General features: G+C 37.0%; 2 protein-coding genes and 1 pseudogene across 2 annotated transcripts; 1 reads left to right on the top strand and 2 right to left on the bottom strand.

Moving 5' to 3' along the window:
* Nucleotides 1-301: 301 nt before the first annotated feature.
* LOC115995401 (uncharacterized protein At4g37920) lies at nt 302-4,227 on the bottom strand. The gene is made up of 6 exons (XM_031119955.1): nt 3,876-4,227; nt 3,271-3,548; nt 2,773-2,938; nt 2,050-2,294; nt 1,000-1,187; nt 302-864 (listed from the first exon to the last, which is right to left on the bottom strand). The coding sequence occupies exons 1-6, from the start codon at nt 4,117-4,119 to the stop codon at nt 648-650; spliced, it is 1,338 nt and encodes a 445-aa protein (XP_030975815.1). The 5' UTR covers nt 4,120-4,227; the 3' UTR covers nt 302-647.
* A 4,098-nt stretch (nt 4,228-8,325) lies between these two features.
* Nucleotides 8,326-18,247, top strand: LOC115950228 (annotated as a pseudogene).
* Nucleotides 18,248-20,711: 2,464 nt separating this feature from the next.
* LOC115995135 (protein BRICK 1) lies at nt 20,712-22,092 on the bottom strand. Its single transcript, XM_031119574.1, has 2 exons — nt 21,712-22,092; nt 20,712-21,024 (listed from the first exon to the last, which is right to left on the bottom strand). The coding sequence occupies exons 1-2, from the start codon at nt 21,842-21,844 to the stop codon at nt 20,900-20,902; spliced, it is 258 nt and encodes an 85-aa protein (XP_030975434.1). The 5' UTR covers nt 21,845-22,092; the 3' UTR covers nt 20,712-20,899.
* Between the last annotated feature and the right edge of the window lie 2,734 nt (nt 22,093-24,826).

Genomic DNA, 24,826 nt, shown 5'->3' with positions numbered 1-24,826 from the left:
AAGATAAAGACATTGTTCTACCTTCTTCACTTTTCTTCCTAGTGAAATTAATTTTTGCTTCATAGTAGGGTCGCCTTCTGCATCTGCCCGCGAACGACACCGATTGTAGAAGGTTTCCCTATACTTTTGCCACTCCTCCCTGAACACCAAATACTTCCTCCATTCCTTTGATTGTAATCAAACTAATTAGGCGTGTGGAAGTTGCGTTCATATCTATATCACCTTGACTATGTAAGGTAAAAAAAAAAATATAAAAAATAAAAAATCTAAATATATAAACTAATCAGGCGTGGAGAATAGATTGAATGGACTGAAGTAGATTGAAATACTACGCTGATATGGCTCAACAAAAACATAACAACAAAAAATACTACATTTTAACTTCTAGATATTATATTGACATAGATGAAGAATCCTCAATTAAGCGTACCACAACACATCAGCTCCCAACATCCCCTCCGGCTCCAGCTTCCACTTCTCCCTTACTCCCATTTTTCTCTCAATTTAGAAAAGTCTAAGAAAAAGATAGAAACTTTCACACAACATTGACGGTTTACAACTCAAAGCTTCAGAGCAAACTTGCAATTTCATTTGTAGAATGAATGTGATAGCTAACAGTACTGCTGTGGATCAAAAAGAGCAGCACCTCACAACTCCTCTGATTTAGTGGCCCCTTCTGTTTTAGAGTCTTGAAACCTGCTAGATTCCAAGTATTCTTCTTCTATAGTTTCCTTGAGGATGAACAACCTCTGTATAACCACAGGCTGAGTCAAGTGTTTGACTTCTCTAATGTCAGTGTCTTCCTTACTGAGATTGTAAGCATCAAGCATTATCTTAATCCATTTGTGCAGCTCTTTGGGAGTACTGCTTAACAACAACAAAACATGATAAATCCAAATATGTCATACTCTGAACAGAAGCAGATTCTCAGATACTAACATAAGGGTACTTCGGTAACCTAAAGAAGCAAGAAGCTAAAGAAGCAAGAAGCTCTCTTACGTGTAAAGAGCATTAGGGTCCTTTGCTTCATGTTCATCACCCGGAGAGAAAGCAGTTGCCAATGCCGAGAATCGCTCTTCAGGATCAGTGATGTTCAGCAAATGCTTAAGTAGCTTTATTTCTTTTGGCGCAATGCTCCTAAGACTGCTCTTTGTTGCCTTATATAAACGATACATTATATCTTTGACCTGCAGTTACACTTCTAAGATTAAACAATACAAAACAAGGAAAATTTTGGCAAATAAAGGCATTTAAAAACATTGCAATGAAAGAAATTATACAAATCAAAGCTTGATTTCAAGAGTCAGGTTTTGTGGGGTAGATGTTTTTATGGGAGAATTAACAACTCTAGTAATCAATCTCAACCATCGAACCATGTGATTGATGCCGTTATAGTCTTTATTCATGGTAACTAAGCCTGTGAATTGTGCATAGATATCTGTCACATGATAACTGCAAGTTTATCTGTTTTCAAGGACATATGTTGCACCATGAAATGAAATTATTCCAGTGTGTGCAAATAATGGCAACGCAAAACAAGGAATTTGGTTAGTCTATGAAACATAAACCAACCTTTGAAGGGCACTACTCTATTCAGGAATAATCTACACGATCAGTTTAAATAAGTTTTAAGTATTTTTGCCATACAATGACAGTGAAATGGGGGGTTAGACTACTTTACTCCCTAAAGAGAAAAACATTAAGTTCAGCAAGTTGTTGCTCATATGCATAGAGGGCAATCCCATGCAATCTAATGCATTTTTTAAGGAGATCTACAGTTTATAGTCCTTTTTCTTGGTGTATAATCCATTTAACAAACTCTTAAAGTTGAGACATACTTTAAATACCATCACAGCTGTAACCACAAATGTTGCATTATACTAAAATTATATGGAATATATATTTTAGAACAAGGTTTACTTTGTGACTATTAAGATCTCGTCCTCCTTGCTTGTGCGTTTTATGATGCATTAGCAAGTTAGGAAGTGACCCCTCTGGTCCATCAAGGGGAATATCCTCAATAAAAGGTTGCCATCCATTCATCCATACCTCATCTTTCATAGTTGTGGATTCTTTTGCAGAAGCCCAAGCACTGTTTATCAACAAGATCAATGAGGAATCTAGTTCCTTTGCTTTGGCAAGGCTTTTAATCTTCTCACATGCCGCATCCACTGAAGGAGAGTCAAGGATATCATCAAATTTGGCCTGAGCAACCTCTAATGTATCCACATAATCCAGCGTATTATCATAAGCACTGACAGCAGACAAGCATCTGGCCCCCAGTCTTGCCACGGCTGTCAAAAAAAAAAAAAATAGTAAATATAGAGCAATGTTATAAGAGAGACAAGACCAAGCTATACACAAATCAACCTTCTTTTTATTTTATCAGGTTAAAATGTCGTGAACAATCAATACAGACTTATTTTAGGCCAGATGAAGGTGATTTTGGATTAGCTTTTTCACTTGCTTATGTATAGTTTTTTAAAAACTCACATTTTTTAGGTACAACTGTACTCTTGCTAACTTTAAATAAAAAAAGAAATAAAATTTCAGCAAAAAAGCTAATCCAAACGCATACAAATCAAAATCTCAGTTAATTATTGCTCATTTTCACTCTTGTAATCTCAGGGTAAGTCATACTGGACTTTGCGTCAGCTTCTATAAACCTCCTACTGTTTGATTCAAGTGGAGGCTTACTCACAAGTCATATGATATGCAATTGAGCCAACTAGCCATTAATTGCAATAAATTCATCCAAATATTAAAAGTTACCATCACGGTCCTCCAAACTGTCATAAGTCTCCGACAGTAGAGTGAGGTAGCGAAAAAATTCCCCTGTGAAGTCTTTGCGCCGCCGTGCAACAATGGCATTAATGTCAGTTGGGCTGTCTTGGATCTCCTTCAGAAGTTCACTATGACCTTCCATTTCATCATCAATCTGCAATGCTTACCCCTGATGAAACAGAACAGGAAGATACCTCTAAAACTAAACAATTATATGTATATTCAATTAAACAACCATTTGTTTGTTTGTTGAGAAAGGTAGCAAAATTAACAAAAGTAAAGACTTAAACCTGAAATTTAATTGCTTGTGTCCCACTACCTGGTCAAATTGGATAAAATTCCTCAATTTTTTTTTTATATAGAAACTAAATTAACCAATAAAATCTGGTTGAAAAATCTCGTCTTTTTTTGCTTTTCCTAAACTTCTTTGAGCAACAAAAACAAAGCATGATTGCAAATATATGAAAGACAAAGACATTGTTCTACCTTCTTCACTTTTCTTCCTAGTGAAATCAATTTTTGCTTCATAGTAGGGTCGCCTTCTGCATCTGCCCGTGAACGACACCGATTGTAGAAGGTTTCCCTATACTTTTCCCACTCCTCCCTGAACACCAAATACTTCCTCCATTCCTTTGATTGTGGCTTCTCCTTCAGGAAGACCTCAATAATCTTATCAATGAATTGAGTTAAAGTATAACCCTCAGCAACCTCAACCTCTACCTGCTCTTCCACTTGAGCAGTGGCTATATCACTGGCTTGAACACCTGAACATCATTTTTTTTTTTTTTTTTTGGCTTTTTCTATGAGAGACCCCAAAAAAATGAACTACAAATAGCAATTAAGAACCACCCATAAAACCCCTTATACACAAAACACTAACATTAGTCTTTAACCTTTCGTCAGTTGCCCAATAAACATTGGAAAGTACTAAGTAGTCAATCATTGATTTTTTATGCATTATGTTGTTTTTGTTTACAATAAAGCCATAAAATTGACAAAGAAAAGTAAACCCAATTCTCAGAAATTAAAAAAGAAAGAAAGTGAGAGCAAAAAAGCACAGCAAATAAATAAAGAAAGTAAAAAAAACTCACTGGTTGTGCTTGTGGAGTTGAAATGGGCAGTGTGGGATTTGAAGCTGTGAGTTGTAATACTTCTCCTTTTGTAGCTGGAGTTGGAGTTAGAGGTGTGTTTGGAGAGTGGGAAAAGAGAGGTTGGAGTTGGGGATAGGAATTCAGTGAAAGGGAAGGAATTTATGATATGGGTGTTGTTGAAGAAAGAGGGTTTGGGTGCGAGTGAAAGCTCCAATCCCAGAAAGTTGCTCACACTCACGCTCATGGTTGATGTACAGTACAGCTGCTTTGCTTGGACTAGCTATGAAGCTTGTAGATAACAATTACCAAATGTTCTTCGTAGTTCATACTGAAACTTTCAACAATGTAGAAGAAATGTCTCAATTCGTCGTCGTTTAGAATACAAAAAATTTTGTTTATTTATTTATTTATTTTTTTTGAGAATAAAAATTTACTTAAAGATATCAGTTTATCTAGTAATATTTGTTAATATTTTAGTAATATTTTATGTCAGATTTAAATTTGATACTGGTAGTTTATTATTTGTTTACTTCAGCAGTAGTTTTGATAAATCAATTATGTTCCATTGGCGAAATAATTATTGGTTTATATTGTAATAGTAATGTGATCTACGTTTGTATAAAGTGTACACTATTATATATATTTGCATAAAAATGTATAATATTGTACGCATTTATTCAGTTTATAATATAAATATTAATAGTATAATGTAAACTAATAATTTTCTTTCTAATAATTAGTGAATCAACTATGATATTGTTATATGTTTTGTTTATTATGTTTGCTTAGGTTTCATATTTTTTATTTATATTATAAAAGTTATGATATAAAAAATACATTTGAAAGAAAGAATACTACATTTATTTGGATTATTTTGGTCAAATTTTCAATTTTTACTAATTTAATATATTTATTTATATTTTAAATAATTATAAAATTAATTATGATATTATCATGTTTCTACTTCAATTCGATTTTGGTCTGACCTTAAAAATTTTAAATCTCTTTTTTTAATGTTCATTAAACGGTCCAAGTTTCAAAACCATATTTTTACATGTGGTTGAGCCGAACAAATAGCTAACTTGGAAAAAAAAATTAATCAAAATATCATTATTAGAATACAATAATAAGAGAGAGTCCAAGGCTTAAAGAGAGAGAGAGAGAGAGAAGATCCAAGGGTATAACAAAATTGTTTTGAGGTGTGTTTGGATACCACTTATTTTGCTGAAACTGAAAAATTATTACTAAAAGTACTGTAAATAAAGGTAAAAGTTAGTTGAAATAGTATAGTGGAGCTCATAAATAGTGTCAAAAAGTACAGTAGAACTCATGAATAGTAACAAAAATAAGCTGAATAGTAAAATAATTTTTATCTTTCATCTATACCCAAACGTGCACACGTAGTGAGCGATCTTATCCAAAAAATAAATAGTGTTGTAAAATGTAATGAGGGTAAGTGAAATATATTTTAGTTTTTTTTTTTTTTAAATACTTATGATGGGCTAACATATAATCTTTTTATTATAAAAATATTAGAAAATTTTGTTGTAGACGTATCATTTAAGAAGCTTCTTCTTAAAAAAAATGAAAAAAAAAAAAAAAAAAAGCCTCTGTTTGGTGCTCTTACCCATTTAATAACTAAAGTATACGTTGAGAGAACCCAAATACTGAAAGAGATTAAAATCAAACCCAAACCAAGATCTGATGAGAAAAAAACCAATATGATCTAGACAATAATTTCTTTGATTTGGAAGAAAAGCAATACAATATGATCCACCTTAAAGACACCAAAATCAGTCTAAGGGAAAACCACATCGTAAAGAGAAATCGCACCCAATTGAGAAGAATGCAAAGCTTGGTGCCAACACAAGGAGACCACCGGTCTTTTAGCACTCATGCTTAAGAGCACTAGTATTGAGGCTTGTAAATGCCAAATGTAGGTATATTTTAGCATCAAAGCATTAAAAAGGCCTATTACCCGGTCATCCAATTATAAAAAAATCCTAAAAATATATGATGGTACTATAGCAAGTTTCTATAATTTTTAATTATATATTATTCTCTCTCTCTTCTCTCTCTATTTATTACTTGGGTCCGGTTAATGTGTGCCCTATGGGCACATATTAAGCTTTCTAGTTTTGAAAACATTTTCTCGGAAATTGAAAAAGCTGTCATTATTTTTTCAATTCTCGAGAAAATTTTTTCCAAAAATGAAAATTAATGTGTGCCCTTAGGGCACACATTAGTAAAATCCTTATTACTTTTATTTTATTGTATAATTTATATTATTTTAATGTGTTGTATTTTAAAATAAAAATTGGGATGTTGGATGTATTGTAAAATAGTATGATATAATAAATAAAATAAATTTTGAGATGATAAAATAGAATAATGTGAAGATAATACCGAATGCTAATGCTCTACAGCAGGTGCTAAAGGAACTAAAATCTAGACTGGTTCGAGTTAGATATGGGTTGAAGACTGCCTCTTAAGGGCTCTAGAGGGCAACTCAACTGCCACAAATTGAAGAGACGCAACCAATTTTGGTTGTTGCGATACTTGTGGCAGAGATGGCATAGATTAGAGCATCACTAAAGATAACGAGAAACCCATGAGGGGCCTAAATATAGGACTTGGGTGCACATTAGCACAGAGACACTAACTGGCAACTTTTATTTACCACAAATGTAGATAAGCTAAATAAGTTGGAAAAATCTTCAATAAGCAAGAAGTTTGGAATGTGGCTCAAGATAGTCATAATTCAATTGATTTGAAAAGTGGAATATGACCCTTTCAAATTTATATGCTGGGAGTCAATTTCATGATTAATAATAAATAATATTATATATAATAATAATAATAATAATATACAAAATATCACATTATTTAAAATTTTAAATTATATGAGACTAGAGATATCTTTAGCGATCCCTTTCCTCTAGAACTTAAAACCATTTGTAACTAATTGTAACAAGCCGAACCATGTTAAGTAATTAATGTTCAAACTTTGCTTGACAACAAATGTAAAATGTTCAAGCTCTACTTAAGTTCGAACTACGACTACAAACCGTTTGAGCTTGACCTTGTTAGATAGTCTAGAAGTTTGAGCTCTCAAACTCAAACTCAATATAAAGATTTTGAATCAAATATAAGTATATTATCAAGCCTATATTAAGCATATTGTTTCGTCCATTTGGTTTAGACATATGAACCCAACTTCCAATCAATAAAAGATCAATAAAAGTTTAGTAAGATATGAGTTTATTTTTGAAGCCCATATCAAGCTTATCATTAAGCCCATAATCTAATCTAAGCTCAACTTGTATTTTATCAAACTTTATTATTCACGAGCTTATTCTATGAGCAATTTTTTTTGCTTGGGATCAGTTTGTTTATTGAAAAGCCTAAACTTAAGACTCAAGTATAACTTGTTTATAGATAAAGAAACATGAACGAACCTTTTTATTGACCCAAACTTAAACTGTTTTTGAATGACTTGTTTAATTATAACTCTATTTGTAACGGAAAATTATAGAATACCTCACAAGTAGAATTAATACACACTCCCGTTCTCTCATAAATAGTGGACCTTATCATAATTTTTTGTTTATTTTTTAAAATTTTGGGATGCAATCCTTATCATGAATTTAATTAAATAGAATCACTATCATGTGAGAGTAGAGGATATACGTTTATTATACTCCTCATGAGATATTATATTCGTGAAATATTCTATAATTATTAATTACTCGCAAGGTTGTAACAGATTAGCTTAGTATTTGACAGCCTAAAACTGGCAAGTACATGATCACTTACACTAATCCGAATGATGCTTCCTTTATTTGCACTTTGAAAGCTACGCTGAGAAGGACATAATTGTTACCTCATACAATTTGCAAATGTATATAATTAGATCACCGATGACAACACAAAGTGTTTACTTCAGCTACATAATGACACCAAAAATCTGCAAGAAAGTTCAAACAAAATTTGGCTAGCATACATGTCCAAAGAAAGTCAAGGCCAGCGGGCAGCTCCAGGCTAAAAGCCTAAAATGCACACAATAATGTCAAAACCAGCCGATGATGGAAACAAGAAGGCATTTTCTTCTTTTCGATTGGAACGAGTCCATACGGATTATTCAATGAAAAGAGCCCATTTAAACTTTGGGACTACCTCCTTACACCTTTTCTCTGGTTGTTACAATTATTTTTTTTGTTTTTTCACGTTGTTTCCTCCTTTTTAATTCTACTTCAGTCCTAGCCCCCAACTTACTGGGAGACCCCAAAGGAAAAAAAGAAAAGAAAAGAAAAGAAAAGAAGAGAAAAAAACTAACACTCTACCAATAGTGACCGTCGTGACACAGTGATCGACATAGGGAAGCCTGTTAATTTCACTGGTGGACTCGAGTTTTCAAGCCTTACATATACGGTGACAAAGAAAAAGAAGGATGTTGAAGGATTCGGTTCAAAGAAGAAGTAGATTTGTTGAACAGGATTACTGGCTATGCACCAAAAGGGTGCATCACTGCAGTGATGGGTCCACGTGGTTCCTGTTTATGAAACATACTTCTATTGATTCAGTAATTAAGTGCTTGCTCCAGATTTTTTGGATGCAATTCCCATTTAGACAAAGGGCATAGCTTCAAAAGCTCAACACTTAATACAGTGTATGAATGCTATTATCTATAAAATGAAAAAATGGATGTGTAGAAGAATGGGAAATCTGAAATTTGGAATCTATTTTTCAGCGACGGAAAATGTGATACTGGAAAAAATATATCAGCAATTCTCATTGGCACTGTTGCATGTGGATCCTTCCTACTTACTGCTGTGGTCGGAATCATTTTGGTTTGTGTTTACAGAAGAAAGATGAGGCCTCAAGGAAGATTTGATGGGAAACGATGCCAAATGGTTGAGAGTAAGTCCACTAATCTATTCTCCACCCATTAATATCCATTGATGTCTGAAATCTTGTTGGGAGAATATGCATGAACTGATAAAAGCATGAACGAAGATCTAAAGCACAAATGAAGATCTTATCCTCTAAATACATAAATATAATCTTATCCTTTAGTATGAAGGCATTAGCACAGATGAGAATTAAGAAACATCATTTAAACCCCAAGGGGATGACTAGAAAACAATAGATTTATTATACCCTCCATATAGATGATGAATCCATATGGAAGGAAATTGTCTTCCTGATGGTGCACAACAACAGCTATTTTACTATGTTTTCATAATTCACTCAATAGTATGAACAACAGATAGTGTCAATCAGGTGATTACATAACTACTTGAGGCCAATTTCAGCTGTATATTCAGCTTTGTCAATTGTGTTCATCTCAACAAATTCTCCCAAAATATGCAGATGTAGTTATTTTCCTGCCCAGCAAAGATGACATGAGTATAAAGTCGATATCTATTGAGCCGTTTACCCTAGAGTACAGAGACCATCACCGAGAAGTACAGAACATTGATAGGTGAAGGAGGATTTGGGTCTGTTTACCGCGGCACTATCCTTGATGGCCATGAGGTGGCAGTGAAGGTTCGGTCAGCCTTGTCCACTCAGGGTACTCGGGAATTTGAGATTGAGGTAATAGCCTATTTTATGTATTAGAAAGTTGTATCATAACTTTCTATATCTTTAAAGTTAAACAGGATTGATTAATTTTCTGCATAAGTGCAAAGTATTCAATCTCTTGCCTACCACCTCCCCACCCCCCAATAAAAAAAAAAAAATAAAAAAAAATAAAAAAAAAAACCTGAACTTTTGGTAACAAACTGCATTAATTTTTATCAATAAAATGAATAAATGGAATCTATTTATTTATTTTTTTGTTTTGTTATTATTTCTTTTTCCACAAACACTATTCAACCAAAAATTTTCATTATTTCCCTTTTTATCCAGAAGTATGACATGCTTTAAAAATGTGTCCACTGACAACTCTAATGATGTATGACAGCTAAACCTGCTTTCAGAGATTCGGCATGAGAACCTAGTGCCTCTTCTGGGTTATTGTAGCGAAAGAACCAAAAAATTCTTGTTTATCCTTTCATGTCTAATGGCTCTCTACAAGATCGCCTCTATGGTACTTATTACAGCCTTGATTATTCTGACTGATATCAATTGATATTCAACAATGTCTAATCACCAGTTTGTTCCCAGGGGAACCAGCAAAAAGAAAAATTCTGGACTGGCCAACCAGACTTTCTATTGCTCTTGGTGCTGCTAGGGGCAAGTATAATGGGTTTTCAGTTTTATTATTTTATTGCTCTAATTCACAAGTAAAGAGAAGCTGTAAAGGAAATCTTAATGCACAGAGAAGCTAAGGAAAACTTGATTAATATGCTACATGCCACAATAACTGAAGTACTTGATGTTGCCACATGATGAAATTTCTAGCAAGTAGTACTTTTTATGAGATACTCTACTGTGTTATACCTACTAGAGGAAAGGAAATGATGGAGAAGGTGTACCCCAATTAAGTATTCTACAGTTACCTTTGATAAAAAGATGATAAAACCATGACATGATGACAAGTGAACACAGCTTCAGAGTAAACCAATACAGTGACATATTTGTCAAAAAAGAAAAAAAAGGTAGGGCAACTTTGTCCAGTCTTACTGACTGAGCTGATTGAAAGAATTATCGTGAAAATTGAGCAACGATTTAATAACAGTTATGGTTCATGGGTGGGCTACATATGGCATTTTGATGTTAGAGGCATTTCCAAAGCATTGTTTATTAATTGGTTGCATTGGATGGATTAAAAGATACAAAAGAGAACAAAGATGGGAATGACCTATTGTGAACTAATGATCCATTACTTTTTCTGGAATTGGTGTATATGGATGAAAATGGAATTTTCAATGTCGTTGCTTCCCAAAATTTATTCAATTGATTGGCTTTCCTTTGGTTGTTTTAACTATTTTTATTTTCTCCCCCCACCCCCCCCCCCCTCCCCGCCAAAACTAGCATGTAGCATGTTTGAATGAGTATTTTCATTATTCAGGTTTGACCTATCTTCACACATTTCCTGGACGTAGCATAATACATAGGGATGTGAAATCAAGCAATATACTTTTGGATCATAGCATGTGTGCAAAGGTTGCAGACTAGTTTTTCAAAATATGCTCCTCAGGAAGGGGACAGTAATGCATCTCTGGAAGTGAGGGGGACAGCTGGTTACCTAGATCCAGAGTAAGTCTGAATGTTTTTCTTAGAATTGTTTATATATAAAACATTCAAACCTTGCTTACTTCTGTCTCTATGAGCAACAGATTTTGTTCCACTTAATCAATGATCATCAATAATTTAATCTTCTTCATGGATATATGCATACCTAGGTTTTCTGGAATCTTAAGTAGATCTTTTTTTTTTTTGATAGATAACGAAAAATTTTATTAAAAAAGTAGCCAACCCGAGTACATTGGGGATGTACTATGGGGGCAAAAATCAAGAAACAAAATTACAATGATCAAATAAAACTGGAATGGAAGAACAAGTAAAATGCGATAAAGCCACACTCCAAGCAAGGAGAGTGTGACAGAAAAAAGATTTAATCTCTAGCAAGGACCGTTCACATCCCTCAAAACATCTAGCATTCCCTTCACTCCAAATGCACCACATCAAACAATGCGGCACTAGTCTCCAAAGGCCTATATTGCGGTGATGTCCAAACTTACCTTGCCAAGATTCAAACACCTCAATTACCTTATGTGGCATAACCCAGTGAATTCCAAACAAACAAAACACCAAAGACCATAACTCAAAAGCTATGGGGCAATGAAGAAGAAGATGATCCACCGACTCCCCACACCTCTTACACATATAACACCAATCAAGAACAATAATACGCCTTTTGCGAAGGTTATCTGTTGTAAGGATTTTACCTAAGGAAGCAGACCATGAGAAAAAAGCTACCCTTGTAGGAACCTTCGATTGCCACACCATTCTCCAAGGGAAAGAAGTAAGAGTAGGAGGGCAGAGAGAAAGATAGAATCCTCTAACCTCAAAACCTCTACTCCTAGTTGTTTTCCAACAAACTTTGTCAGGGCCAACCCCCCCTCACAGTCGAAGAGTAGACAATGCCCATAAACCGATCAAAAGATTCTTGCTCCCAATCCTGAGGTGGATGACGAAATCTAACATCCCAATGAATCCTCCCACCAGACCAACCCATCACCTCTGCCACCGAAGCATCTCTTGCCCTACTAAGACAGTAAAGTTCCGGAAAAGCCTCTTTGAGGGTACAATCCCCACACCACACATGTTTCCAAAACTTCACTCTAGTACCATCCCCCACCTCATACCGTAGGAGTTTAGAAAAGATCAACCAGCCACTTCTAATATACCTCCAAAGGCTAACACCATATGCACTTGTCACCTTTTTTGTGCACCAACCACCCCAAACATTCCCATATTTTGCCTCTATAACCTTCCTCCATAAAGCATCTGTTTCTATACCATACCTCCATAACCACTTGCCTAACAAGGCAGAGTTAAAATTTCTCAATCGTCTTATACCTAGCCCCCCAACCTGCACAGGCCTACAAACCTCAGCCCATTTCACCAGGTTTAATTTAGAATCACCACCAATACCACTCCAAAGAAAATCTCTTTGTAATTTCTCAATGCGATTAGCCACCTTCCTTGGAATAGGAAGAATGGAAAGAAAATAAGTAGGTAAGGAGGAAAGAGTACTTTTAATAAGAGTTACCTTACCCCCTTTAGATAGATAAAGCCTCTTCCAACCTGCTAGTCTCCGCTCCATCTTCTCTAAAATAGGATTCCATACTGAGAGCTCCTTGAATTTTGCACCTAAAGGAAGGCTCAGATATTTAAAAGGAAGGGAAGAATGCGTACACCCTAATAATCCCACAAGATCATCTAGATTGTGCACATCTCCAACTGGAATCATCTCTGATTTCCCCAAATTAATTCTTAAACCTGAAACCTCCTCAAATCTAGTCAATATCTCCCTTAAAATAACTAACTGATTAGGGACAGCATCACAGAAAATAAGGGTGTCATCTGCGAATAAGAGGTGAGTCACCATCATCGAAATACCAGCCGTATTACCTACATAAAATCCCGACAACTGTCCAGTATTTGCAGCCACATCCAACATACGGCTCAAAGCCTCCATGACAACATCAAATAGCAACGGGGATAAAGGATCCCCTTGCCGAATCCCCCTAGAGCTGCCAAAGAAATCTGAAGGACTACCATTAATCAGAATGGAAAATTTAACTGTAGAAATGCAATACATTATCCATTTTCTCCACTTCTCTGAAAACCCACAACGTTGGAGCATATACATCAGGAAACCCCAATTCACATGGTCATATGCCTTCTCCACATCCAACTTACACAACACCCCTGGAATCCCTGTCTTCAGTCTACTATCAATACATTCAGCAGCAATTAGGACGGAATCCAAAATTTGTCGACCTTTCACAAAGGCATTCTGTGAATCTGAAATAAGCCCATGTGCAACCCTTCGAAACCGATTAGCCAACACCTTAGAAATAATCTTGTAAATCCCACCAACTAAACTAATTGGCCGAAAATCCTTAACCTCCATAGCATCAACCTTTTTAGGAATAAGTGCAAGAAATGAGGCATTAAGACTCTTTTCAAACACAGCTTGAGTATGGAAATTTTGGAACACATCCATAATCTCTTTCTTCAAAACACTCCAGCAAGACTGGAAAAAAGCCATGGAAAAACCATCCGGACCAGGAGCCTTATCACCATTGAACCCATTAATCACTCCAAACACCTCATCCTCATCAAAAGGCCTTTCTAACCAAATAGCATCTTCCTCCGAGATTCTAGAAAATTCCACATCATCTAGGACAGGTCTATGGGTCACATTTTCAGAATAAAGCTGCCCATAAAAACGAGAGATACACTCTGCTATGGCCTCCGGATCTGAAGACAATTCTCCATCTACCATAAGCCTATCAATGGAGTTAAATCTCCTGTGAGAATTGGCTACACGATGAAAGAACTTAGTATTCCTGTCACCTTCTCTAATACAAAGAACTCTAGATTTCTGTCTCCAACAAATTTCTTCCAAAAGAGAAGCTTTCTCTAACTCCCCTCGGATCCTTTCCAACTCCAACTTTTCCTCTTCTGTTAGACCACGACTATCCTCAATAGTCTCTAGAACACTAAGATCCTTCCACAATTGTTTCCCCCGTTCTTCTATATTACCAAAAACCTCTACATTCCATTTTTTCAAATCATGTTTCAGAAGCTTTAGTTTGTTAGCCAACACAAAACTCGGAGCCCCCTGCAAATGATAAGATTCCCACCAAGATTGCACCCTTTCCACAAAACCCTCATCCTTAAGCCACATATTTTCAAATCGAAACGGCCTCCTGCCCCTATGAAAGGATCCACCTTCCAAGACAATCGGAAAATGATCTGATAAGAGCCTCGACATTCTTCGCTGGCAAACAGTAGGGAACTTATCCTCCCAATCTGGAGAGAATAAGAATCTGTCCAGCCTAGCCTTCGATGCAACTTCACGAGAATTAGACCAAGTAAAAGTTCCCCCTTCCAATGGAATATCAATCAGACCTTGCTCTGAAATAAATTCAGAAAACTCACGCATAGCAACAGTAAACGCAGTAGCACCAGCACGTTCGGAAGGGAATCTTACCACATTAAAATCACCTCCCACACACCATGGCACATTCCACCAACTGCTCAACCCAGATAATTCCTCCCATAAAAACCTTCTGTCACCCGCTAGATTAGGACCATAAACTCCAGTAAATGCCCATACAAACTGATCTACCACACTTTTAAACTTACAAGAAACTGAAAAACGTCCCACTGCTTCCTCCACTTTGTCCACAACTCGTGTGTCCCACATCAGTAACACCCCTCCAGAAGCTCCACAAGAACCTAAATATGACCAATCAACATGTTGGCCACCCCACAGACTTCGAATCACAACTCTGGTTATCAATTCCATTTTAGTTTCTTGAAGACATACAATATCCGGCCTCCAACTCCTAATCAAATTTCTGACCCGAAGCCTTTTATCCTGCTCATTCAACCCTCTAACATTCCAAGAAATAATCTTCACATTCATTGATACAACACCACAGCCCGCTCACTACTAATACTCCTTCTCTTAGCTGACCCATACTCAACGTTCAAAGAAGTCATTAAGTTTTTCAATTCTCGATGACCCTTTTGCCCCGATTTAACCACCTTCTTCTGACTATCTACCTCATGCCATTTTTTATCCTTTTTCCTGGCCTCTAAGGCTAACAATAGACCCTTAATTTGCTCCTCAAAGCCTTCCAATGAAGTCCCCACAGATTTCCTAAACGCCTTAATCCGATTGGTTACCCACTGTGATAATTGTTTGCTATCAACTTTCTCCTCACACCCACACTCCTTCACTGTATTGTGTTCATCCTCCAAAGGAATTTCAGTGGCCAAAGGTACCACAACTAGAGGCTCCCCATCTCTCTCCCAAGTCATCGACCTTACATCAACTTCCCACAGCTCATCCTCTGACCCAGTAACAACAGACAAAGAATCTAACACACCATCACACTCATCTACCCAACTAACAATTTGGCCCTCAGTGGCAATAGAGTTATCACCTGGTACAACTTCTCCTTCAATGATTGAGCACTCCGACCCGCTATCTAGAGACCCATTATCTGGAGACCGATAAAGCGACAGTGGAATCACTATCTGCCTACCATCACGCAATTCCAGCATCCAATCTTTAGAATTACCCCATGACTTATCCAAATCTCCAACCAACTCCCTAATCGTAGGACGAGAATTATGGGTCCCCTCCTCGGAGAAGACTTTTGGAGAATCAATTTCAACAATTTCCGAAGCAACCTTTCCTTCACACCCCACTTGTGACTTAACCGGAGAAGACCGGTACTCCACCGCTGTCAAAACCGGCAAAACAGGAAGCTGGGCCTGGCTGATCGACATCTCCTGAGCATCACCGTCGCTATTGTTGAGTTCCGCTGGCACCGATAAGGACATCTCTGCTACCGTTGTAGACATTTCAGTTGCCGTTGACCCAAAAACAGAGCTCTCATGTTCCGTAAGAGACTTTCCAGGTATGTCTGGCTTTGGGGCTGACGGACACAATATATTTTCAGCCTCAATCACTTTCGGGCTTGAAAGATTTTGGCTGAAACCAGGCTTAGAGCATTCACCAATTTCAAACACTAACGGGCTAGTCTCACATGGGCCCAAAGAGTCCTTAGTCTCACCAACTAAGGTGTTTTGGGCTTCCGAATCCTTTAGGCCCAAACTTACATACTTAGGATGTGGAGCTTTAATTCCCCGTGCTACCCATTTAAAGCTACGCAATCCTCCCCTGGCACAATCCCATGAAACACGCCTTCTTCCATTCTCCTTCAATTCCACAACCAATCCTTCCCCTGTCCAGCGTGAGTTCCTGATTTCTCGCCCCTTCCCAGCATTAATGTCATTTGAATTCAAATTAAATCTTAAAGGAAATCTGCTTTTATTCATTGCCGGAATTTTCTCCTCTAATTTCTTCCCCACATTAATGCTCTGAAACCTCCCTTTCGCAGCACCCACGACTGTCGGCCAAGCTTTACCGACCTGAAAATCATCTTCCACCACCTGATCACGTGGTTTGCCTACCGGATATTCTATTGTTAACGACTTAGTATGATCGAATCTCGGAGTTTCCGCTATCTTCTCCACTATTCGAGGCTTCTCATGATCACTGGTAACAGGGTGCTGTATCTGCTTCATATCCCTCGCCGGCGCATGACCTTTCACTGCTTCTACAAAAGACCGAGAGGATTGAATCTCTGAATTTCGTTTATGTGGCTGAGCTATAAATTTCGAACCACCCGAAGCATATTGTGTGGGTGCCAACATCCTTCTTAATTCAAGCCCAAAAGCCCTCCAACCTTGTTGAGCTTTGCCTGCAGGGATAATGATAGCTCTCCTTTGCCCGCCTACTTTGAGTTCTGTCACTGCTAGGAATTGACCATAGGTGTTGGAACCACATTGCAACGTGTAAGCAGTATTACCTTCCCTGAGTGTAAAAAACTGCTTGGGATTGACTCTGATCACAGAGTGTTCAATATTATTCATAAGCCATTGTGCCGCATTCTTGCTCATGAAAACAGATTGCATGAAATATTTACCCCTTTCAAAAATCCTTAGAGAGAAAAAATTTCCCCCTTCCTCGACCACCAACTGAAAAAGCTTTGATTCAATAAAAAAACTACGGGAACCACCCATACTAATCAGAGAAAGGAAAGAAGAGAACAAAATTTTTCTGGCTAATTTGAGGTAGCCGGGCCTCCTCAACTACAGATTCTCAAACTAACAGAGCATGCATGTTTTTACACCCAGATGCCTGCCATACCACCAAGTAGAGAACCGAGTGGAATCTTAAGTAGATCTTAACTGCCCAAGCATCCAACATTGTTCCATTTCGCCTTGAAGTTGGTTTTATGTATCAAAGAGAGTAACTATAGCCATGGAAATTTTAATGTGGCCTTCCTTATGTTTTGAATCTATCATTCAGGTACCATACAACACAGCAACTATCAGCAAAGAGTGATGTCTTCAGCTTTGGTGTGGTTCTACTTGAAATCGTAAGTGGTCGAGAGCCGCTCAACATACAGAGGCCACGAAACAAATGGAGCCTGGTTGAATGGGTACAGTCCAATTTCATGTTTTCTAGCTTCTGATAATTTGATGACTATAATCTTGCCCTTTCAGAAGTCACATTTATGAATCAATGACCTATAGTGTTACACACTTAACACTACTCTTTCACACTGCATGATGCCTAAAGATAACAACCTACATGGAATTTCTAATTCACATCTGTCCCTAGATATCCAAAATATCCTAGAGGGCTGGTTGACCCATTAATTAAGGACTAACTCTGACAGTGGAACACTTTGCATGCAGGCAAAGTCCTATTTTAGAGAGTCAAGGATTGATGAAATCGTGGATCCTGGCATTAAGGGTGGGTACCATGCAGAGACAATGTGAAAAGTAATGGAGGTGGCATTATCATGTATTGAATCCTATGCTGCTTATCAACCATGCATGATTGACATAGTCCGGGAGCTGGAGGATGCTTTGATTATAGAAAACAATGCATCTGAATAAATGAAATCCATAGACAGTCTGACGACATCCAACTCTAATCGCTTCTCTCTTGTCTTAGATAAAAGGATCCTCATACCACCCATTTCAACTCCAACAGAAACGTCGTCTATTATGACACAAGCCCCGTCCCCTCCGCAGCCAAGGTAGTAAAATGGGTTAATGTGAGATGTTTCATCAATATGTGAAAGATGGAACTTTCTTTTTTTCTTTTACCCATTTTCGACAGATATTGATATGTGAATAATGAATCATTCTAGTCATGTCATATGCTAAATGATAGTAGAGAAAATGGGGATAATCCCACAATACTCTCTTCAAATTAGGCATTAGGTCGCTTTTTCAATATTCTTTAGATTAAATATCAAGGAATTCAATTTATGCTAAAATACAACTGAGGAATATAATATGGGCATTCCATTGCATTATTTTTCCATTAGAACTACTTAATCAAGATTTTTTTTTTTTTTTTTTTTTTTTGATCAGTAAGAATGTAAGAATTATTAAAAGATGAAAAAAAAAAAGCAGTATGCAGAAAGTATACTACATAACAGTACAGACACAAAAGAAAAATAGAATCAGCAAACAAAAAAGCTATCTGGCATGGACAGAAGATCAAAAGTAGGCTCAGGGGAGATGGAACAAGCCTTATGCCTAGAGAAAATAGTGCCTAGTAACTGCGACTTGAGAAGGAGAACCAAAGATTCTTTATCTTCAAAAACACACGAAATCCTCTCTCCAAATGATCCACATTTAGCACAAGAGAACTGAACTCTACACCAGCAGCATGTCCTTGGCTGTAAGGCCATTCCAGCATAACAACAACTCGCCCACCCTTTGAGGCATCACCGATTCTACCCCTAAAAGGCTCAGAAAACCCCATGACTCCCTAGCCACCCAACAATGTAGAAATAGATGATAAATGGACTCCCCATATGTCCTGCACAAACTACACCATGGAATGACAATACCCCATCTCTGTAGATTATCGGTTGTCAAAATGTTGCCTTCCACTGTTACCCACATGAAAAAACAAACTCGAGGCAGTCCCTTAACTTAGTCAAGATAATTTACCAAAATTAAATGCATTGCTAGTCTTGGGAGTAAGATGCCAAACTATTCATGCAACAACAGCCTAGTTAAGCATCTCGTTGAGCTTAAGAATTGATAAATTAATGAGGGTCCACCAATATTACAACATTTATGAACAAGAAAATTTGATTTATGAAGGAAACTACATGTGCATATACATGCATAGGAAGCACTCTTCAAGACAAATAAGTGATCAGATTCAGTAAAGGTCATCCACAACTATTTACTGGGCTGGTTAATGGAGTAAGTATCATCTGCTCTGTACATAAGAATACCTCTTGAAAGTTAAAAGTAATCCCTGAAATTTAGACAACTTAAATTACAATTTGCATTAGCCATCCCATGACCAATAACCAGAATGTTTTTGTGTAGGAAGAGTTTTAGCCCTTTAACAGATGCCACTGCTTACAAAAAAGATGCAGAAAAAATAGACCATCAGCAGTTGGCTATCATGAAGGTTGTTGGTAAATGATAATTAGATGAATCAGATTAATCAACAGTCTGCCTATGTGAAACATGTTGCTTCTACCTACCCACAGAAAGAGAAACTTGTTGCCATATAACCAAAGGAACCTCAAAACCAAGTCCAAGTGGATGAAAAGATGTTATATGTTATTAGCTGTAGCTGAGTCTCAAAAAAAAAAAAAAAGCTGTAGCCATTCATACAAGAAAATCCCAATACTTCTAGAAACTAAATGATTAAAGAACTGAAAGCGGCAAACAATATGCTGATATTATGAATCCACTTTAGACGACAAGTTAGATGGTTGAGGTTAGGCAATAGAAAATAGAAGATTAAGTTATGAGTCCCATAAAGGTGGCAAAAATTACACACAAGAGAAGCGAATTATAAGCAATGAAGGTTGACACCATTGTTCAACTAAAAACCCAAAGGACTCAGCCCCTCACCCTCCCCCTCCCTCTATCTATCCAATGGATGGAAGCGCAGAGGCAAGTGATGTCCCCTCTAGTCAAGAATTGGGGCCTCTCAATTTAATTGCAAGAGTAATATGGCTCATTATAAAAGAGTTACAAGGACAAGAAGACCAAAAAGAACATGGTATAGACAGAGTGATGCATGAATAACCATAGACTAGTCTTAAATATTTGTGAAACCAGTATGAACACTGATTTTGCTAAACTCAATTACAAACAATGCCATATTTCTTTTTTAAATTGGTAAGTCACACACACAATGAACCTTGAATCTACAACTTCACACTCTGCCATATTGTTGCAAGGGAATGAGGTGTCATTTGAAGTAGAGCTCATTGTCACAGGTATATACAGTATACACCTAGTTCGCTATTAAAAACCATCCACATGATATTGAATTTCCTTAATTAGTGACCTCAGCCAGATAAATCTGCACCATCGATAGATTCTAAAGTTGAAAAAAGTTGAACATAGCATTCACTGTCTAAAGAATCTTAAGCCTATGGGTTTAGGCTCAATTATGTTACATTAATCACTCACTCTTGTCATCATAATCCAATGTGAGAGTTCACTGCTTAACTTACCACTCCACTCAAACGTGAATATTCCAAAAAAAGCATGTAATGTGCACAAAGAAGCTAAATCACAATCACAAAATTTCTACTGCCTCAAACAAATCCACGATATAAGCAAGAGAACATACTAATACATTAGAGTTTCATACAATATTACAAGCCAAGAAATCTGTTCACATTCACAATACAGACAAGAGAAGAGTGTGCTTACAGAGAAGCCGTATCACAACAAGAAGGACAACAATAACATTATCATGTAGCAAAAAGAGACGGGTTGGCTGATGCTGTTCCCACTTGGACTTCAAGGAGTTCTAGACGACGCTCCAGCGTATCGAGCTTCTCATTCAGTGACGCCAATTTGCTCTTCGTTGTAGCCTCTGAAATGAGTAAAAAAGAAGCACAATATAAGTGAAAAATATAACACCACCACCACCACCACCAAAACCCAAAAACTGATACTTTATGTTGCAACAACCATGTAGGATTTCCGGAAAAAACTAGACTCAGAAAGCTTAGATAGAATTAGAAGCACAATATATATGAAAAATATAACACCACCATCAAAACCCAAAAATTGATACTTTGTGTTGTAACTAACCATGTAGGAATTCCCAAAAAAAAAATTAACAAGACCCAGAAAGCTTTAGATAGAATTAGAAGCACAATATAAGTGAAAAATGTGACACCACCACCAAAATCCAAAAACTGATTCTTCATGCTGCAACAACCATGTAGGATTTCCCAAAAAAATAAAACTAGACTCAGAAAGCTTAGATAGAATTAGAAGCACAATATAAGTGAAAAATGTGACACCACCACCAAAACCCAAAAAAAACTAATTCTTTATGTTGCAACAACCATGTGGGAATTTCGGAAAAAACTAGACCCAGAAAGCTCAGATAGAATTAGAAACAAAATGGGTTTGTTGGCATTCATTTCATTGATGCAATCAAAGAAGGTAGTATTGAATGAATTAAAACGAACCCCAGATCAGCAAATTCAGCTAAAACAATGAAAACAATACAAAAAAAGAAGGTAGTTCAATGAGGAAAAGAGAGTGGTACCGAATTGGACTAGGAAATCGAAGAGGCGGCGAACATTGAGAGAAATGTGAGAGATGAATTCACGGTTTTCCCAATCAGCTTGCACAGCTATACCAACGTTCACTGCATTTGTTATCCCTCCTGCTCTTGCCATTTTTTCAGTTTCAGGTGCTGCCTCTGTTGATATGAATTTGATTATGAATTTATGGGTTTTTGGGGTCAGACTTTCAGAGATCTAATCAAGGCCGAGGTAGTTGGTTAGTAATGGGTACAGTCTACACAACCAAATTCAACAGCTGGGGTGATCTTGTTGGTTTATGGTATTGGTATTGGTATGGTATGTTCCTGATTGTGAAAAAGTGAAAAATGTTTAAGTTTAGTTTGACTTGTTTTACTTAAAATGAACTTCATCTCTAATATTTCTACTTCCAAGCCAAGTAGTCATAATTACCGTTACTTCCCTTCTTCTTCTTCTTTTTTTTTCTTTTACCTTTAAAGTTTAAAGGCCCAGAACTCCCTTTTAACTTTTGTTTTTTCGTAACATATATTTATATATATGAATCCAAGGAGAAACTTAGTTTTAGTGTTTAGGTGCTATTTTTTTAATTTTCTCTCTTAAGATTCAGTTATGTGATTGTATTTAACTTAAAATACACTTTCATCTCATGAGAAAAAAGTTATATAGTTGAATTATAAGAGAGAAATTTAAGAAACAACACTTAGGTATTATACTTAAGTTTTGCCCTAAATTCAATAATTAGAATAGCGTGGAAGGGAATTCAATTTTTTTTTTTTTTTTGAAAAGAATCAAAACATAAAGAAATGAAAGCTATGTCATTGAATTACAAGAATCTTTTAACTCTTTTACAAATTAATAGTTACAGTCAATTTTACTATTATTAAAAACAAGTTTAAGATCCATATATTTTAATAAATTGGATTTAAGATAATTACTCTTAATCCAAATTTGTCTTTTTTTCATTTTTAAATAAGTCCACCGAAATGGACCTAGTGCACTAAAATGCTATGATTATATGGTTTAATAGGAGCATAATAATAATTAATATTAAGCTTCTAGCTTTTAGATATTAATAGATTATAAGTAATTCTTTTGCTCTCTTTCACATCCACAAGTACTTCCCCTCTTTTTCTCTAGTAATTGTTGTTGAGGCTCATTTTTTGGCAAGCCCAATAAGAGAAAAGGCCTAGCAACATGGGCAGACCAAAGTTAGCAAACAAGAAAAAGCCATTGAGCCTAAGTGGTAGGAATGACTGGCTCACGGGCTCATAAAGTGGGTCTTGGAGAAGCAAACAAACCTGAATGGACTCTGAAAGAAAGAGGAAGCAAACCCATGGGCAGTATGTAGAAAAGCGAGAATGGGCCACAATAGGCCTAAAGTAATGTAAGCAAAGAAAGTAAAGGACTAATGGAAGACCCATCAGCCCCAAGGATGAAGTATAAAGTAATTAGGCCAGAGAAGTCCAAGAGAGTTAGTAAAGGCCAATGGGAAAGTAGGATTGAAAAAGGGTCGAGGAAGCCCAAGGAAAGCAAATGGGCCAAGGATGCCCAAGAGGGAAATGGGACAGAGGAGCCCACAAACAGTGTAAGAAAAGGCCTAGTGAACACATTGAGTCACTGGGAGGGAAATAAATAGCAGGCCCAAAAAGGCCCAGCAGGATTGAGTTAAACAATATTACAGCAGGAATAGCAAAGTGATACGGCAAGAAAATGCTAACAAGGCCACAGAGTGAACATAGAATAGGCCGGGGGAAGGAAGGCCCATGATCCAACAAGACCCAATCCCCAAAAGAAGTAAGTCATAAAGAATGGTAGATTGGAAAACAACCCACGCCATAAGAAGCCAAAAATGCATGGCAGAACGTACAAACCAATCTCCAGAACACGACAAATGCATGAGCGGTGGGTAAAGAAGGTGAAGCACGCGCGAGACCCAGGCACCACCAGCTTATACCCAGCCAATATAGGAAGTGGTGGGTCATGGGTCAGAGGGCATGGTCTAGTGGTGGGGAGAGGGAAAAAACCTATTATGGGGTTCTTGTTCAGGCTCTTTTGGGGGAAATGTCTTGCTAGGATGACATGCTACCCAAAAGAAGTAAGGATGTGTTGGAACTACCAGATGCATGCCATAAGGGATAGAGAGAGAGCACACACACTGTAATGGGTAGAAAAAGCCACAGCAAGCAAACAAACAAAATAGCCTTCTTTATCTGGTAGAGGGGAGCGGCATAGCCAACACAGGTAAGTGGTGGTGGCTAAATCACTAACGACCAGTAAGTGGTCAGTAAGGACATCCACACCAGACAAAGACACTTAAGGGCTAAAACAGTAAATATCAGTCATGGTAGGCTCTATAAAGGACCCCTTACTATGCATTGAGAAAGGAGATTCGAAAAATCACAGTAATAGGAATTTTTAGAGAAAAAAATAACCCAGAAGTAAGCATTGAGAAGGAAAGGAAGTAAAACAAAAGAAAAAGAAAACTAAGAAGTAGGAAGGAGAGGAAAAGAAAAACAGAGAGTTTACAGTGGCAGGCATGCACCAATAGGTTGATTTCCTCTCTCCCTCAATAGCTTTGCTCTCTATAAAAGGCAAAAGTTTTGTATTTGGGCATGGACCATTTAGGCCTGTTCTCTCAAAGCAATTAATTTCTTCTCTGAGATTACTCGTGTTGAGGGAATGGTTTTTCCCTTCTTGGTTTCAACCTCATGTATTACTTGGCGTGGCATTCTTGGTTTCAACCCCATGTATTACTTGGCGTGGCAGACTAACGCTTTGATTTTGCTAACTTTTTTTTTTAATCCTTCACTTAGCTTATTCTGTGTACAAAGAGCCTTTTGTTGCTCACTTTTATTTATTGTGGCTAAAAATAGTGATTGTGTTTTTTATATCAACTTTATTATATCTGCCTGTCATAACTTACTTACAGTGATTCTGCCTACCATGGGTTTGTGATTAAACTCTGGCGAACGGGGCATAGTTTGTGTACAAGCCGGACCAAAGTGAGTTATAATTGGACCGGTCCCGACTCCCTTACTTAGAACATTTGGGCCAAATACCGCAGGAGGTAGTCCAACCCAACATTGCAAAAAATGCCCACTGCAATCGGTATCTACA

This window comes from Quercus lobata, chromosome 6, assembly GCF_001633185.2.
Source record: "Quercus lobata isolate SW786 chromosome 6, ValleyOak3.0 Primary Assembly, whole genome shotgun sequence".
Lineage (NCBI taxonomy): Eukaryota > Viridiplantae > Streptophyta > Magnoliopsida > Fagales > Fagaceae > Quercus > Quercus lobata.
The sequence above is the reverse complement of the archived record's forward strand: the minus strand, read 5'-3'. Positions and strand labels throughout refer to the sequence as shown.